General features: G+C 37.0%; 1 protein-coding gene across 1 annotated transcript in view; it reads left to right on the top strand.

Moving 5' to 3' along the window:
* The window catches only part of LOC106923585 (zeta-sarcoglycan), a 36,664-nt gene that overhangs the window by 9,903 nt on the left and 8,517 nt on the right, over positions 1-18,244 (top strand). The window contains exons 3-6 of the mRNA XM_014996709.2: positions 5,326-5,427; positions 11,979-12,066; positions 13,981-14,103; positions 14,918-14,990. Coding sequence (XP_014852195.2) covers positions 5,326-5,427; positions 11,979-12,066; positions 13,981-14,103; positions 14,918-14,990 — 386 coding nt within the window. The remainder of the gene's footprint in view (positions 1-5,325; positions 5,428-11,978; positions 12,067-13,980; positions 14,104-14,917; positions 14,991-18,244) is intronic.

Here is an 18,244-nt window from a genome sequence, read left to right as displayed (position 1 = left end):
TTTTTTAAGTAATGTTGCTGGTACGCTTTTCACAAAGGACATTTGTGTTAACAATAAATATTACATAGCAGGAAAGCCAGTTTATTGCCCCTTAAACTGTGTGACATTTGGAGAGAAACATTTTTTTGGTTGAGCACCAGAGGTCAGTATCTGGGTTGTGTTCATGAAAACACTGCCTAAATAGTCTAACGTCATTGAATTAGATGATTGAAGTTTAAGTTGCAGATATGTCTTGCTTTCTTTAGTTAACTATCCTAATTAATGGCACTCTTCAGGAGTGGCGTTACCGCAGGTTGCAGAAGCTCAGACAGGCATCTTCTGCATCGAGGTTGACTTCAATGATGAGGATCTTTTGTTTTTACAGTGAGGGAGATGCAGCACACTGACTCCACCTAAAGTTATGTGACACTAGTGGAGGAGAAATCTTTCATAAGGGAAACCACACATTCAACTCTGCTGCTCAACCAATAAATGCCTTTTTCTTCCACATGTGACTCTATAATACAGGAAATAAGATTTCTTGCAGTGGGAGATTTAAGAAGTAAATTTTGTTGCACTTGGGCATAATAATCTACTACTTTTTAAAATCATTACAGTGATATTTAGGAGTGAATCAGAGTCCTAGTAGACATCATTTGGACAGTTTAAAAGACATAATTGAGACAGAATACTAAAGAGAATGAAGCTCCAATGTAAAAAAAAAAGTTGAAATGTTACATGTAATTAAATTAAATTAGTCAAACTTAACTTTTAACATGTCAACTTGATAGACTTAATGTATCAACTTGGATAAACTTGATTTGATCATTTACTTGGCTCACCCGTTTTGTTTTTTCAGTGAAGATGTAAATTGACATTTGTTGAATTAACTTTTGATATGCTGTGCTCAAGAGTTTGAGTTTTTAATACTAGCTCTCAAAGTCACATTGGTCATATTCTGAAATGTTAATTCTGAGGATATTTTTTTTTCCATTATATCCAAACACTTTTAAAGTCAAACACAAGTTGCACTTTGTGCCAAGTATATTAATGAATATCAGTTTCTTTCCTCACTTTAACCTCATCACAAAGTCCAGGTGGGGAAACTGCATTTTTAAAAGCACATTGAAAAAGGTTTCTAAACATTGCATATTATGTTTTGGGTTTTGGCCAAACTTCGTTTTATAAAGAGCTGAAAACACTTGGCAGCTGGACCTGCTGACACGGAGACTGTTAATCTGAGACGAAACCAAAACCAGCAGCTCCTCTGGGCTCCAGTGACATTTTCAGGGACAATGCACACTATTAACCATTTTGTCAACAATGTCCCAACGGCAGCAGGGACTTTTCCTGACCAATGCTACTGCCTCTGCTATTTCCATCAATCTGTGCCATGAGGAAAATGCCTTTTCAGTGAACATTTCAGATCCCTGTGGGCCTAATGCCATAAAGGTAGAAATTAAAAAACCAATTCTTCTTTTTAGGTGTTGTAGAGTTTGAGCAGCCCGTGTTTCATTCTTGCATCTTGTCATTTATTCATTTTGTCTTTATGAATTGAGAATCAAAATTATCTCAAAGGACATTAAGGTGAGATAAATGTACTCTTGATTATGAACAGGAATTTCTTTTTAATTTGGGGCATTTCACAATGTAGTGGGAATGAAACATTGTTTTCCAGCGTTATAATGAATTCGTTGCCAATTATCACAAAAGCTTGACTGCAGTTGTTGCTTCTCGGTGGCACAGCCAGCGATTAGATTTAGGGGGCAATTACTTTTCAACATGCTGACATGTTGCCCTAAATGTTTTTCATTCGACAACAAAAAAAAGATTTAGATTTGATTTTAAAAATTGTTTGAAGGGGTAAGTTATTTTCTGAAGCGCTGTTACACTTTTGACATGTTTGAACTAGAGAAAATCCACAATAAATGTTTTATTGGTTGATTGTTGTACAATCCTACTCTAAAAATCCTCAAAATATTTAATGTTTAAAATTAAAATCACAGTCCTACAGGCCCTTCTAACCAGGGCCTGTAAACTTCTAACCAGGGCTGCACTCAAATGAATATTTACCATCTGTTCTTTTCTTAAATCTAAATGAATTGGGAACAATCTCGTATGAAAACATTCAGTTTTATTCATATTAAAGTCCACAATGTCCATTTGAGTGTGGTAGATTTTTGTTCTCAACCTGACAATTTAACGATTTCTTTTCTTTTGTAACGCCTCTCTGAGCAATGTCCTATTTTCACTCCCATGCTGCCTATGGAGCATCATTCACATCCAGTGCTTCACCTCCCCTTCTCCAGTGACTTTAGCATCTGTCTGCTGACATACAAAGACCCAAACCCTCCTCCTGCACTCCTTTGATTTCTGCTCTGCTGTCTGTCCTCACTCCCTGCTCTCATGTATGATAAAGCTCTCCCTGCTGTTGCTCTGCTTCTATATTCTTCTGTCTCTATCCATTTCTGCTGACAGCTCTATATACCCTTTCAGCACATCCCTCAGGGCCAATCTCATCATACACAACCTCACAAAAGCTGTCCTCTCACAACACTTTGCTTATTGTGCTGGGGCTGGACGTAATCTTGTCCAATTTCAGCTGAATTATCTGTGACCAAAATAATTTCCTGAATCGACGTGATGTAAAACTAACATTTATCTTCTGCTATTTTTGCAGCTTTATTTCCCTTTTGACTGGATGTTTAAAAAAACAGCATGGAGCCAATTTATTTGTAAACCTTTTAGCTGAACAGGGAAAAGTCTGCCTCATCTGTCAGAATAAGCTGAACAGCTGGGTTGCTGAAAATTTGCAACTTTTATGGATGGGTTTTGTGTATACAGTGGTGTGAAAAATGTTTGCCCCTTCCTTATTTCCTTTTTTTTTGCATGCTTGTCACACTTTAGTGTTTCAGCACATCAAGCCAATTCAAATGTTAGTCAAAGAAGACATGAATAAACACAAAATGCAGTTTTTAAATGATGTTTGTCATTAAGGGAGGAAAATAATCCAAACTTGCACTGACCTGTGTAAAGGAGTGATGGGTTGAATGTTAAAACATGATTTATCACACCTGAGTTCACTTTCAGGCCTGATTACTCCCACACCTGTTCTCAATCGTAGGACCAGCCTGATAAAGTGAAATACGCCAAAAGCTTCTAAAGCTTGGCATCATTCTGACATCCAAACAAATTCAGGAATGAATGCGAAAGAAAGTCATTAAACTCTATCAGTCTGTAAACCTTAAAAAAAGAGACTGGGCAAAAATGGCCTGCATGGCAGGGTTCCAGGATGAAAACCACTGCAGAGGAACAAAAAACATTAAGACTCGTCTCGATGTTCCCAGAACTCTTCTTGACAATCCCCACTACGTTTAAGAAAACAGTCTTTGAACTGATGAGACAAAAGTTAAACTCTCTAGAATGTGTCCCATTAGATCTGGTGAAAAAAGTAACTGCATTTCAGAAAAATGCCAGAAAAATATGAGGGTCTCTGGTTGGTTTACTGGTTCAGAACCTGGAAGTCTTGCTGCGATGAATGAAACCATGATTTCTGCTAAAAATCCTGAATGTCCGAGACCTCAAGCTGAAATTAACTTGGATTCTGCAGCAGGACAATGATCCAAAACACAATAGCTAATAACTTCTTAATAGCTGCAGAAAAACAAGTTGAGTGACCTAATCAGAGTTCTGATCTGAATCCCGATGCAATGCTGTAGCGTAAACTTAAAAAGGCTGTTCATGGTTGAAAACTTTCCAATGTGGCTGAACTGGAACAATTCTAAGATGAGTGAGTCAAAATTGTAAGTTTCAAATTTTTTTTTTCTCTCTCTCCCTCTTAATAAACGCCTTTATTTAAGAATAAAATGAAACCATTGTAAAAATTAATCAGACAACACAAGTAACCAAAAATACATTTTTGGTTACTTGTGTTTTTGATTAATTTTTACATTGGTTTCATTTTTTCAAACGTGTGGGGAAAAAAAATTAGGAATACAGGATTAAGGGAAACATTTTACACCACTATCTTTCTGTAATACTAGTATCCGGTTGCTGCATGTGTAAAGACTCTTGCTTATCTGTTTGAATTTTATCTGAAAATGTGAGCGAAACTGAAATGAGTTTAATGAGAGCTGTTAAATTAGGCCTCAAAATAATAATAATAAAAAAAAACCCATTCCTGTTCGTGTTAACTGAGAACACTGAGTCTTAATGAGCCGTGCTAACTAGAAAACCAGACTGCGAGAATATCTATAGACTGTGACCTTTTGCCTGTGAATCAAAATTGGTGAATTTGAGCAGAACTGGAAAAAATTGATGTCATTTAAGGACATGAAAAATGCCCATTAAGGTGGTTCTAAATATTCTAAAACGTCTTGCCTGAGATGAGACCTGGAAACCTCTTGAACATGGAGACTGCTGCTGCTTTCTCTTTCCCAGGATTAAAAATATTTGACAGGAGTTTTTGGATTGACCAACATTCACACTGCTAATTAAGGCCTCAATCAAGGATGACGATGGAATATCAAGCAGTGGCTGGAAAGTTTGCAGTCTGAATGTGGCAGATTTCTGGTTATTGTCTTTTGCCTAACAAGCAGTTCTGCTGCTCTCCGTTACCTCATCATCCTCTGCTGCTTTTCAGAGTCTAACTTTAATGATGAGTGTATTAAAACCCAAAACGGACTGTCCAGTCATAGTTGCACTGAAAAATCTGATTGACATCCTGCTGCTGTAACAAGTGGGGCATCTTCCATCATACACTATGATAGGAGTGACCTGTGCAGGGTTTAAGGAAGAGATATGGAGATTTAGTTGAAGTATTTTGATGAAGCCAGAATTAAACATCAGTTCAATCAACTGTACTTGGGTTTGCATTTGAATGTGTCACCAATCAAAGTTCTGGAAGAAGACTTGGTCTGTTACCCTCAAATGACAGAAAATTGGTTGACATGTTTGAAGATGATCCAGTCACGGAGGCTGAACCCGAGAAAAATACTTGAACCTGCTAAAAACATCGCTGTTCCACCTCACAGTACAACAATTTTTACATTGGTTGCATTGAGAAGGTGCAACAAAGAGTTTCTGCTCAAAATTAACATTTTCAACCTCAACTACCTGATCTTTCTTTTAAAATGGAAAATAATGGTCAGATTTCAGCTGTGCCAAATACTTGTACGTTTATGGATTAATGTTATCACTACTACAGCTGCCAACAATAAAACATGAAAATGTGTCACTTGGTTTGTTCTCAATCATAATGCAGTTGCTTTCTACAAAGCTGTGATTGAATCAAAAACGGTACAATCCGCACAGCCCATCCCAGTGTCACTGATTGTTGTGTTACAGGACGGGATGGGCGAACTGCAGCTGAACCAGGACGGCCTTCACCTGGAGGGAGTCGGCGAGTTCCAGATGCCTCTGTATGTGAGCGAGATCCAGTCCAGAAGGGTAAGTAGCCGTCGTTGCTCACCAATGTGAAGATCTCTTTAATCGCATCTCTGAAACAAACATGAAAAGACTTTTCCCGAAGCAGAAGACGGGCATTGATCGTTTGGAGTTTCAGAGTGGATGAATTTCAATCAATCCATGATCAGCAAAGGCCAAATCAAGTAGCCCTTTGAAGTTGGCTTATGTTGGAGACATTCTCCTCACCTTTGTCCACTCACGTCCTGCCGTCCTCCAGCAGACGCCCCCTCCTCCCATCACCAGGACATTATAGGAACTATAGAATGGGGGGTGGACATGAAGCTGCTTACTGGATTTCCAATCAAGCCCCTGCAGTAAATCCTTTTGCTTCCAGTTCCTACTCCCCTTTTTTTTTTTTCCTTCTTTGATGCTTAGTAAGAATATCCAGCTCAGTTTCCACATAAAAGTTGATCCACATTTCCTGCTCCCACGCAAATCAGACTCTCTGTTGGATCATCCTCCTTTTCAGTGATTAGGCATGGCGCTGCAAGCAATTTCAAGCTCTGGAAGCAGGGGCTTCCCTGCTAATTTGAATTTTAGGAACGTCGATTGGGGAAGTTGCTCAGTCGTGGGTCCAATTTGCCACAGCAGAGTTAGAAATGAGTTAGATTATGCCAGTTTGAGTCAAATGACTTGCTCGTTTATATTTTTAGTAACGGATGAGAGCGCAGCCTCCACCTAACGTTTGGAGGGCAGTCCCAGTGGTCTACTCCTGTTGCAGAACAACCTGTGGGCATTTTTACTGTCTTCTTTTACAAACGTTGCTCTGAGTTGCCCTCTTATCTTCCACCGGCAGGCATTTGCACAAGAAACTCGATGAGTAACTCGGGTCAATCACACCGAAGAGATCAATTCCCTGATTTGTTTTACTGTAGTAATCATCCTTGAAATAGGAAACCAATAGCAAAAGTGGCAGGGAACATAGCCGTGCAGTGTAAGAGAAATGTAAAATACCAAGCTGCAGCCTCCAGACTTTTGAGCTGTCAAAGTTCTGCTGCTGTAAAATATCCCCAGATCATGACATTTCCTCCTTCATGCTTAGGTTTGCATGATTTTGCTTTTTTCTTTTCTTAGAATGCTGTTTGGCTTACAGCAAATATTGTTTTGGTACACCTGTGTAATTTTAGCTTTGTTTTTCTTTTAGGTGAGAATAAATGTGGCGTTCTAATTATTTCTGAACATAAAATGTTTTAATTACAGTTAAATTTTTAAACTGTCCTCTCACAACACTTTTTAAGACATTATGTTGTCTTACATTTTAATTGTTTAGTTTACTTAAATTTTTAAGTATTTCCATAACTGAAATACAAAACTGTTAGTGCATCAACATGAAGATGAACAAAACAGGAAATGACATCATCTCTTAAAGCCTGTGTTTTTCTATCATGTTTGAAGAGGTTTTTATGACATCTAAATGAAGTTAAGTACCAAAAAAACAAATGAAGCTTTCCGATTTGAAATTTTAAGATCTTTTAATACCCAAAAATAAACCAAGTAAGAAACCATTCTTGAAGCTACCCAACTAATTTTTCCTTAAACATTTGAGAGCAAAGAGAAAAGGAGACGAGTCTTGGTTGACTAGATTTAGTTACCAATCTCAGAGCAAGTAGTTTTCCCTTTGTTTCAGTCTATGCAAAAGCATTTCACAAAGAAAATGAGATTTCAAGAGCTTTTATGATGGAGTGTCCTGCAAAGGTATTAACACTTGAGGTTTTTCACATTACAACCACAAACTTTAATGAATTTTATTAGGATTTTATGTGACGGAACAAAACAAGGTGGAGAAAACCTCAAACTGTCTTTAAAGAATATGAAAAACTAGAGTGAAGTAGCATATGGAAAATCTCTGAATGATGATGCACCACTTTGTGTTGGTCTATCATGTTAAACCCCAAGAAAGTGCATCAATGTTTGTGATTAGGATGTGACAAAATATGAAATACTTCTTTGAAAAACACTATTCTGCAGACTGGTGAGGGTTTGTGTTCATTGCCATTCTAGTTTTAGTTAACAGGTGTATAAATTTCAGTCATAGCGCAATTTATGCTAAATTGAACGTCTATAAAGTTTAAACTATTAATGGAGCTGCACCTTATAAACCCTTCCAGTTGACGCTAAAGGGGAAAAACAGAATGTTCTGTACTTAAGTACTTGGTGCCACGTTACTATTAAATACTTCTGCTTGAATTTCTCCAGTCAGGAGATTTTATGCATTTTTAAAAACTTTTATTAGGAAGGCAGCTGCAGAGATCCAGGCACTTTAATATTTTAACTTTGCAGTTTTATTCACTATGCACATATGAAATATTTCTGGTTTTAGGTTTGATTTTTATGTTCATTGCCTGAAATAAAAACATATTTTAATATTCAGCCCCTTCTCCAACAAACTTTAATTACAATTTAAAATGCAGGTGAGTTTATAAATGATTTCATTGCATTAAAACCAGATTATTATTTTTAAAAATGGTAAAATGAGGCAACTTTGCCCAAATAGTTGATCAAGTTGCTAGCTCTTATTATTGTCTGACTGATCTGTGAACAGCTGCAGGTTCCCTGCAAAGGTATTAACCTTTTCTACTTCAGTCGTTCTCGCCTTGCTTGCTTGACGGCTGCCAGAGAAGACGGTGAGCTGTATTCCTAATTTTCCTGCTGGAAAAGACAGTTTAAAATACAGGCTTGTTAAAGTCTCCAAGCTGAAAAGCCGTCATTCTGGAATCAGTTTGAGCTGGCTAACACTGTTGCGTTTCACTGCAAGGAAGAGTTTCATATTAGGCTGCAGAGAAAGTGAGTGACATAAGTATTGAACACATCAACGCTCGTCTCGGTTTGAATAATTTTAATGGGGTCATTGTCATAAAATTCCCATCCAATCAATCAAATTTTATTTGTATAGCACATTTCAGCAGCAAGGCATTTCAAGGTGCTTTACATAATTAAAGAAAAAATAAGAACAGCATGTTTGTATATCGGCTTATTTAATAAAAACTAATGGCCTACATAAAGGCTTGTCATTACAAATGGCGCTTCATTTCTAAACTACTTAATGTTCCAGTGAGTGGTATTGGAAACACAATCCAAAAGTAAAAGGAAGAAAATTTCACTATAAAATGGCTGTGACTTAATGCCGCTTGTTGGATCTCTGACAGGATTCAGAAGAATAATCAAACGAGCTGTACAGGAGCGAAAGCGTGCACTTGCATAGAGCATAAAAAAAACCTAGAAATGACAGGTGAAAGTAATGCACTCTACTGTAATGGCCAAAATCACTGTGCAGGTCTCCACTGCTGAAGATGAAGCATGTTTAGTTGTATAAAGTTTGCTGTAGCAGCTTTGGACAAGCTCTAGAAATACTGGGAGAATGTCATCTGGTCTGTTGGAAGGAAGAATCGTTAGCCTACAAACACAATGCTAACAGGTGAAACATCATGCTACAGCATATGGTACTGGCAGACGCTATACGGAGAAATGTACTGGGACGTTCTTTATAAGCATCTGAGTGATGATAAATCCCAAAGACATCATTTAGGGGAACTTAGGAAACATCTTTCATCATGAAACATGGCTGGAAAAGCCAGGTCACCTTGTATCCAACTGAACAAAATCTATGGAAAGGACTTAAGATTGCAGAGAAATTACCTTCAAAACCTTTCAGAGTCAAAGACAGTTTGTGTGGAAGAACGAGACAGAATTGAACACAAGTTCAGCATTTAGGTTTCTTCATAAATGAGGTTTTGATGTAATCACCACAAAAATGCTTTTTCTGCAAACTATTAAACGCACTTCTGCTTTGAAGTGTGTTTAAGTTTACATGTTTCAGTTACCTCATAAGAAACATGTGAACTGTTGAATATTTATTTTACCCACTGTGTGTGTGTGCAAACCTATTAAGCATCCTGGGTACTAAAGTGATTTAAATGAAGAAATTAAAATGTAAACAATCCTTGTAAAAATAGGAAATGTTTTTGCTTTGACAGAAAATGATTAAAATACAAATGAATTTCTGCACAAATTAATGCTGCTAAATCCTGAGTGGCAATCTTTCTCCCCTTTGAATCTCTGCGTTTAATTTAATGCTCGCTGTCTGAATTAGCAGCGTCGCATGCAACTGCTTTCCTTTAAACTGACTTCTTGAAGTGACGTGCCACACTTTTGCTTTTGGCTGAGATGTTGTTTATATGCGGGGAAGCATCCGTTGCTCAAGTAAATTTTCAGTCTGATTCAGTCGCTGTGCACCTACACTCTCCACATTTATGTGCTTTCTCTTTGATCCCAAGTTGACCTTCTGGAACAGAAACGGTGACTGAAGATGCTTTTATGTGATCTTAGAGTTTGGAAGAGCAAGAACCTCTCCAACAAAGCCCCTGGGGGAAACCGCTTTAAGGCCTATAAACTCTTTAAAGGAGCACCATAAATCAAGAATGCTAATTTCTTTATGATGCTGCACTCCCTTGGTAAAGTTGTTTGTATCAAATCTTGCATTTTTTTTTATTAAAGAAGCAAGCAGATAATAAACATGAACCAAATGACCTTTGCGAAGTTTTATGCAGCATAAAGCTGAGATAATAGCACACTTGAGGCAATAATTAGCACCCCTCGGACACAATTAGATGAACCTTTAGGGTTGCCATATAACATTAGCATTTGCTAAACTTTTCCTCACACCTCACATAGCATCAGGTAGCAATATTTGGAACTGTAAATCCGGGGATAAAGAGGTGAATTTTTGTCAAATTGCGAGGATGCCTGTGTTTTGAAATCCCTCCACGCTTCCTCTAAAGTCAGAATAAGTCTTATCGTCAGAAAGCCGAGCAGAGTTTCAAATACACCAACATATTTTCTTTATGCTAATTTATGCCATAGGTCAGTGCATTTCCTTTTGTTTTGAGCTTTCAGTTACAATATGTAAAATTTCTTGCTTTAGTCCAAATCATATTTATGGAAATAAAGAAATAACTCCTTAAAGAATAGAAAAGTGCAAAAAGAAACACTCTCCAGTAAGAACTACAAGTAAGTTGAACACATCTTTATAAGTTTGTGCTTCAAAATCAGATTAAATATATAGATTTTATTTTAACTATCTTAATGAATGTATTAGTATTAATCAGACCTGTCACAATAAGCGGTACATCAATTAATTGCATGATAAATTAAAATCCCCATGTTCATGTTTGTTCCCTTTCATAATAAAAACAAAGGCTTTTCATTGTCATAAGTGGATGTCATTTATAACTTGTTTTTTTTCAGTCTTTTTTTTTTAAACAAAACCTACTGCACTGTTTAGGATAAAAGGCCTCCATCAAATTGAAAGCATAAGCTTTGGAACTGTGTGAGTTTATTCAATATATAGAGGAACACTAAAGACAAATGAACAGGAATATAAGTAGATTAGACTCCTACCAGTTTAAAATGACCATTTCATTATCTCAACTTGTTTTTGCCTCTGGTTGGAATCCATCAATGTGAGACGCCTTGAATGAAATCTGAATCGAGTGCTGCTTATCTAATTTAAGCTTTATGCTGTGAAAAATATTTTTGTGCACTTGCTGAGGAGTTTCCAAGCGATTTGTTCTATTTTCTCTTTGCCACCGTAGTTTATATGCCCTGTTGCAGTAGACTCTCTGTCTAGTCTCTGTGGTGAAATTGTAGCATTTTTTTTATGATACTGTGACAGGCTTTTGTGTTGCCGTTTGCTTTGCTGCCTGCAGATGCTTGAAAATCAATAGAATAACCTTCACATGTTGTTTGGAAACCAGATTAAAATTAGTCGCTCTGTCAATGAGCTTTCAGATCTGTCGGTTTTTTTACATGAATCAATTTTTGTCTCGACAACATCATCAAATCTCAATGGTATCAAAGATTTTGACTTTCTATGAAACAGTCTTTTCAGACAACAGAGACATTTAAACAATTTTGCCGAGTTAAGCATATCCATCCACCAACTCTCGAATGATTAAAAGAGCAGACTGCAATGATATTTCTAATTATTGCGCATCTTTTGGCATACACAAACATGGTTACACACCTTCAGTTTCACTAATATGAATACATGAATACTAAATTAAAATGTAAATAATCATTTTTGCCCTCTTATTCTCCATTTCATGCACACTGACGATCTATAAAAGTGGCTAAAAAGGACAATTTTGCAAAACAAAATGTCACAACCTGAAATTATTCCCTGCACTGTGAGCTGCTTTTTGCAGAAATGTCTGAGATAAAATAGCTGCCTGGACTCGGAGCCTGATCAGTATTCACACAGTGACACAGAAATGTGCCATCATTCAAATGTCAAAAAGCCAGAAAATTACTAAATACAAAGCTGCCAGGCAGCAGAACAGGTTTGCATCTTAAGAGTCTTTAGTTAAAAGACGTAGACGCCTACACTTGTCACATCTTTGGCTCCCCCACCAACTTCTTTTTGTCTTGAGACCTCAAAATCTAAGTCTGAGGGTGAGATGTTTTTATCGTACACTTCAAGTGACTTTAAACACTCATTTTATAATGTGTGGTGTCTCCATTTTATGCCCATCCAGGACAGATTGTTGGTCTTGCAGTCAGAAAAGAATGTAACGCTGAATGCCAGAAACCACCAAGGCCAGTTGACCGGTCAGCTTACAGTGGGTGAGTTCCCAGTTTCAGCTAATTATTATTCCAGCAGTGCCTGACTGAATATTAACATAGTCGTGTTCAACGAATTAGAATTAATGTTAAAATGTCCATTTATTTCAGTAACTCGATTCACCAACTGAAACCCATTACTAATTCATTTTTGGTTCGTGATTTTTTTTTTTTTTATGTAGCTAATGAAAACCTAATATTAAACTTCTTAGATTAAGATGGTAAAACTGATTTTTTTTTTTTTTTTTAATCCATAAATGTGGTCTTGATGAAGAGTATGCATTACTCCTGTTTAAATGTACCTTTAATCTGAAAAATGAGCCTTGTCAGAAGATGTATCCTAATTTATTGAATATGCATGTATTGATCAGAATTGTGTGGCCATTTCTTCTATCCAATTTTTGTAAAGCTGTAATGCAGCTAAAAAGAGCAGGATTATGATGTTGGCATTTTTATTTTTATTTTGTACCTTTATATTGATGACCATCTTGGTTTATGTGTCTAGTTCTACAGAATCAGCTCTTTTGTCTGCATCTCCCATAAAATGTAGATTATTACCTTAACTTTGAGATTTAAGAAAAGGTTGGAAACATGTTGAAATTGAGTTTGTTGTAGGACAGTTTGAAAGCTGAAAATGATAAAACAGGCCAACTATAGTGTACTCAATCTGAAGGAACCTCTGATATGTGTCTACACGTTGTAGAAAATCGCAGTTTCCTTTCTAAAGAGCTTCTTGGAGCTCCGTGCTTCTGTGACTTCATTTTTAAACGCCTCATTGGTAATGAAAGAGCTGACTTATTGACTCCCAGCCACAGTAAATGCTTCCTCACCAAATATTGTGTTCTGCATGATCTGAAAGCGATTAATAATTATGTTTTCACTGATTAAAAAAACCGATTTGCTGTTCAAGTTTCAGATTGAGGTTAAACAGATTTCTTGGTGTCCGTTTCTTATTAGTATTTTTAATCCGAAGTCTCCCTTTCAGTTTGTTGCGTTATTCTCTTTTTTTCTTTACAAATAATAACCCCTAAGCCACTTAATAAAAGGGCAGTAGATTCATCTTACCATTAAGTTCAACCATCAGTCAGCCTAAATGACCAAATTACCAATTACTGTGATTAATGACCACTGGAGAACAAATGACCTGCTTCTTAACATTAATAGCTATTGATCTTTGTCAACATAAGTAGAACGTTGATGCTAATCTGATAAGACTGTTGATATGACACATTGTGGTCAAGCTTGACCTTTCTTTAAAAATCAGAGCCATTTTTTTCCCCTCTGAAGGCCAGTCGATGGTACAATGTAGCCATTAGAAATGTATTCATCCACATCTGGAAGAATGTAAAACTCTGAAGAACAGGAGACAAGGTGATATGAGCAGAGTTATGTACTGATTTGTGTAATCATTGTAAAACTAAATAGTCCATCACCTTCTGTTCTTATTATGAACATGAATGTCACAGTAACTATAGATACAGCTCCAAATGTATGCATTTTTCTACCAATTTATTTGATTAAAATGTTCCTTGGTGAGTTGCACCCCAGCTACACAGTTTATCGTGGCCACATATTTCAGAATTCTTGTTGTACAAAATCCTTTTCAGCGATTGCATTTCTCTGCTTATTCTGCTTTTGAGTAAAAATTACATTTCAATGAGGTTGGGATCAGTGCTTTGGAGTTTCATATTCTCTGTTTAATCATTTCAAAACAAGTTTTGATGTACTTTTTTTGGACCAATGTCTTGCTGGAACAGGTTTTAAAAAGTTTAAAAAATTTAATTAATGTACAAGAAATTGTTCAAACTACAAACTTTACCGTTGAAGTACAATTTATGTGTGGCAGAAACTACACATAAAAATAAAAGTGTAGTTTGCTATCACCCAGAGTTAAAATGTTAATTTTTCTGTGTGTAGGTCCTGAAGGTGTGGAGGCTCAGTGTCAGAGGCTGGAGGTGCGAAGCAGTGATGGTGGTAGACTCCTGTTCTCTGCAGATGAGGAAGAAGTCACAATGACAACAGAAAAGTTTACCGTCACAGGTAAACTTTAAAGCAGTCTCACCTGAATTTCAAACGAGACACAATTGTGCACTTTGAATTAAAAAAAAAAATGGATTCTTTGAGTAGAAATTAGATATTTTGGACACGATTTGTTCTTCAAAATTCTCAAACCTGATAAACTAGTTGACAACAACTTACAGCTACCCTAAATGTAAATTTGAAAACTATTTTGGTATATGCACACAAAGATATTTTAGGCATCTTACATCACAGTGCAAGGACTTGTTCTTTACACAGATTCATTTGTTGTGCAGAATGGAGCAAAGTCATTATGTCACTGACATGCCTCTGTTGAATCTTACTACATCCTGCACTTTAGAGAGACAATTTACCACTACAAATTATAGTTTTTGTCCTGTCATCCCTGCAGAGAGATGCATTTACTAGTAGTTTGATATCAGAAACAATGGCATCTTCTGTTTCTACAATAAGATTGATTTCTGATGGTTGCGATGTCATTGAACCAGTTGCTGTAAAATACTGCAAAATATAATTTTTTTTTACAGCATTAAATAGAAATATAGAGCAAATCCCACAGATTTCAGACTTGGAACCAGAACACTCTCCACCCTCTGTGACTTCATTTACGCAACAGGAATATGGGACAGACATCCAATTTTAGTTGCCTCCAAGTTTATGCTCTATATTCAGTTCAACATAATAAAATTGAAAGGTGATGGTCTAAACAATATAATCAGCTTTTGAAAGGCCTAAACCTGGTAAAGCAAAGCTAAGCTCTACAAAAACAGTCAAATTTTCTGAATTGAATTCTGAGATTGAATTTCATCGGCAGGTTCTGAAGGTGCCGTGTTTGGACACTCGGTGGAGACTCCGCTGATCCAGGTGCCGACGTCCGAGGATCTGAGGTGAGTTGATGTTTGGTGTCATTAAAGCTTAATGTCATCTGTTAATATCCTGTTAAATTAAAATTAAGATTCTTAAATATCAAAGATTAATGCTCTGTGGCATTTCAAAGTCGATTGCCGGGCTTTTGAAGAAAAAAAAAAAGTCTGTGACAGGAACCATTAGTCACCACTATCATTATCTCAAACACCATATTGTAGACTCAGGCATCTACTGGTTACTACAACAACTGGATTTGACCACTATATTAATTTCACAGCCGAAGGGCGAGCTAATTTATTAGTTTTTCTCTATAGCAGACAGGAATTGATTAAAGCAGTGAGAAAACATTGGGAAAGTGTGAAAGGTTGAGCTATGTGCTGCGCTCCTTCTCTCCCCTTGTGCATGTGATCCCCACCGAACTCTGCCTGAGGCTGCGAGCCCCTCATCGCTCCATTAACGAGCTATCAGGAGTGCAGTTTGTTGTCTACCTTACTGGTCCGGAGAGGAGAGCTGGGATCAAAGTTGACAGAAAAAGCACTGTTCTGGCAGCTAATTCCTCCGGAGTGAGAGGAATACTGATGATTTTCATTTTCAAGCCATACACACATCCACACACACACAGAGAGAGAGAGAGACGGGCTCAGCTCGGGGCTGACCATCTGCAAAGTGATCGCAGTCTCAACGAGGGGAGACGGCCAACACAAGAAGAGGGGAAACACAATTCTTCATTTTATTTTCCATCACAAACATTCGTAACACTATTTAGTTACTTGAAAAGGAACGTAATATTTTTCCAAGAATGTAAAAATATACTTGAAGGTGAAAATTACCATCTTTTTCAAATAATCACTGAAAACACTTTCGAAATCGACTAGCCGTACTGTCTATTATTCTGTTTTTCTTTGAATTAAATGCGTTTCCTGGAACCATATAGACACACATTTTCCTTTACAGAAGCATTTGAAAAGCAGCGCAAGTCAAACTGGATATTAAAGGCTATTAATGACATGAATTTAAGTCTAACGAGGCTTTTGTGCACTGGCCAATTAATTCAGTAATTGGACTGTGCACAAAAGCTGAACAGAATAATTACAACAAGGCCAAACTGCTCTCATTACTTAGGTTAAAATAGATTTTTTTAGAATCCGTAAAGTCTGAGTATTATACCAAAAATATTAAATATCTACAAAAAAAAAAAAAAAAACAGGAGGCTATAAATTAATTTACATAAATGCACAATGCAAAGCCAACATGCTGTGGAAGCAACTGGAATTTTAATCTTATGTAAATAAATGAATAATAAAAATTAATGAGCATAAACTTAACAAAACTGAGGTTAGGAGTTTTTGTAATCTGGACACATTGCAATGTTTCTGTATGATGAATCCACTCACACCTTAGTAATTTGTCACTGGTACCCGGGATAGGAACGTCCTCTAAATGACCAAACACATCTTTATGGTGACTGGCAGCAAGCACCAGCAGATGCCATGGGTCCCCAAGTCATCACTGACTCAAAGCTATGAAGAGGACCTCAAGGATTCTCTGCCTCACTACTTTTCCTCCAGACTCTGGGAAATACGAAATTTACTTTGACATGAAGAGAAGTTGTTGAACTGAACAATGTCAGGTGATGCCGTTATGAATCTGCCTTAAACTTTTGAATGCATTTTGCTTTACAATCCTCTCAAAGCTGGATTTATTCCAGTTCCTTTTTCTGCATATTTTCCTTCCACTCAATTTCCCATTAAAATATTTGGAGACAACATTCTGTGAACAGCTAGGGTCTTTAGCAATGACCTTTTGTGACTGACCCTCTTTGTGAATATGATAACCTCTCATATTATTTACAATTTCTCTGTGATATAAATATTGTGCATACAAATTCTGCAGCAATACATTTGCAATAAACTGTGGAGCCATATTATCTGCTGGATATGTTTTTCAACAACTATTTCAAAATCGTCCATATTTTTACTCCTGCTGCTTAATGTAATTTTATTGAGTGGCAGAGTAACAATATTTTTCTGCAGCTGTTTAAAGCATGGGGTCATGCAGAGCAGCACCTCCCCAACCTGTCAATGTGCACTGCCAGTCAGCTGACTCAAAGAAACCTACCGTAGCTTTTCCTAACTCAGCAGGATGGATGACTTTTTTTGCGATAAACAAGCTAGAGATGCAAAGAAATCAAAATAACAGTAAACATTGTTAGCATAATGCATATTTTAGCAGCAATAGGAATAAGCTTTTCTGTTTTTAAATACTGTATTGCACGGTTAGTCTCTTACCGCCCTCCGACTCGAGTCACTAACAAAGCAAACGGTGATTTAAGCTGTGCTCATTTAGACCAGCTGCTGTTTCCTAGAATGACTTGGCCCTCAGACTGAGCTGTCCTCAAGTTGCAGAAAGTCTGCAGTCCCTCATACTAATAACAGCAAAGCAAGGCATAAATCATAAACTGGAAAAGGCTTTAGATTGATTACACCTGCACCTCTAATTTGTCAGCATGACAACATCACACAGAACAACTCTTTAAAAGTCAGGAAAAATTAAAGTCCACACACCAACTCCAAATGTTCTTTGCCACCATTTTTCAGTTTTCTCCTGCTGATGTAAGACTTTAAACTGCGAGCTGTGAAGAGTTTGAAAATGCTAGTATATAAGTTAGGTTTGGGGATTCTAAACCTTTCTCTGCCTTAAAAGGACGACATGACTAGATGTTCATTTGAATCTAATGCCATCTGTGTTGGCTCACATCCTTGTCATCATATTCCTCATCTTTAAAAGAAAGATCAATCTGTTTGGGATGCGTTTTATTTTCCTGCCAGCCAATGGTAACCGAGGAGAGGATAGAGCAAAGGCAAAATCAAAGAAACTCACCTGAGATCTTCCATCTCTTTGAAGCACCTGCTCAGCAGTGAATGTGTGCACACTGGCACTCAGCCCCGTCTCTGTTTGTTGCCATCTCAATAACTTTGGTAATCCGGCTGACATTTAATCATGCATCTCAAAAATGTTTTAAAGTTGCTGTACAAATGTTATTTTCATCTCTTGCAGCTGCAGGAGAAAACGGGTGGGAGAGAACGAACACGTGAGCTGCAAGAGGTTTAGGAAAACATGGAATCTGAAAGTATTAAAACTTTTAGGTCAGAAAGAGAGGTTGACTGAGTTATTAAACATTCAGCAGTCGCACAAAACAGGCTTTTATTTTAAATAGTCTTCATACGTGAAATCAAGGTGATACAGCTGCACTGTATGTCAAGAGGTTTTATTT

This window comes from Poecilia mexicana, unplaced genomic scaffold (genome assembly GCF_051168715.1).
Source record: "Poecilia mexicana isolate PSO_F unplaced genomic scaffold, ASM5116871v1 scaffold_18, whole genome shotgun sequence".
Taxonomy (NCBI): Eukaryota; Metazoa; Chordata; class Actinopteri; order Cyprinodontiformes; family Poeciliidae; genus Poecilia; species Poecilia mexicana.
This window is presented reverse-complemented; position numbering and strand designations above follow the sequence as displayed.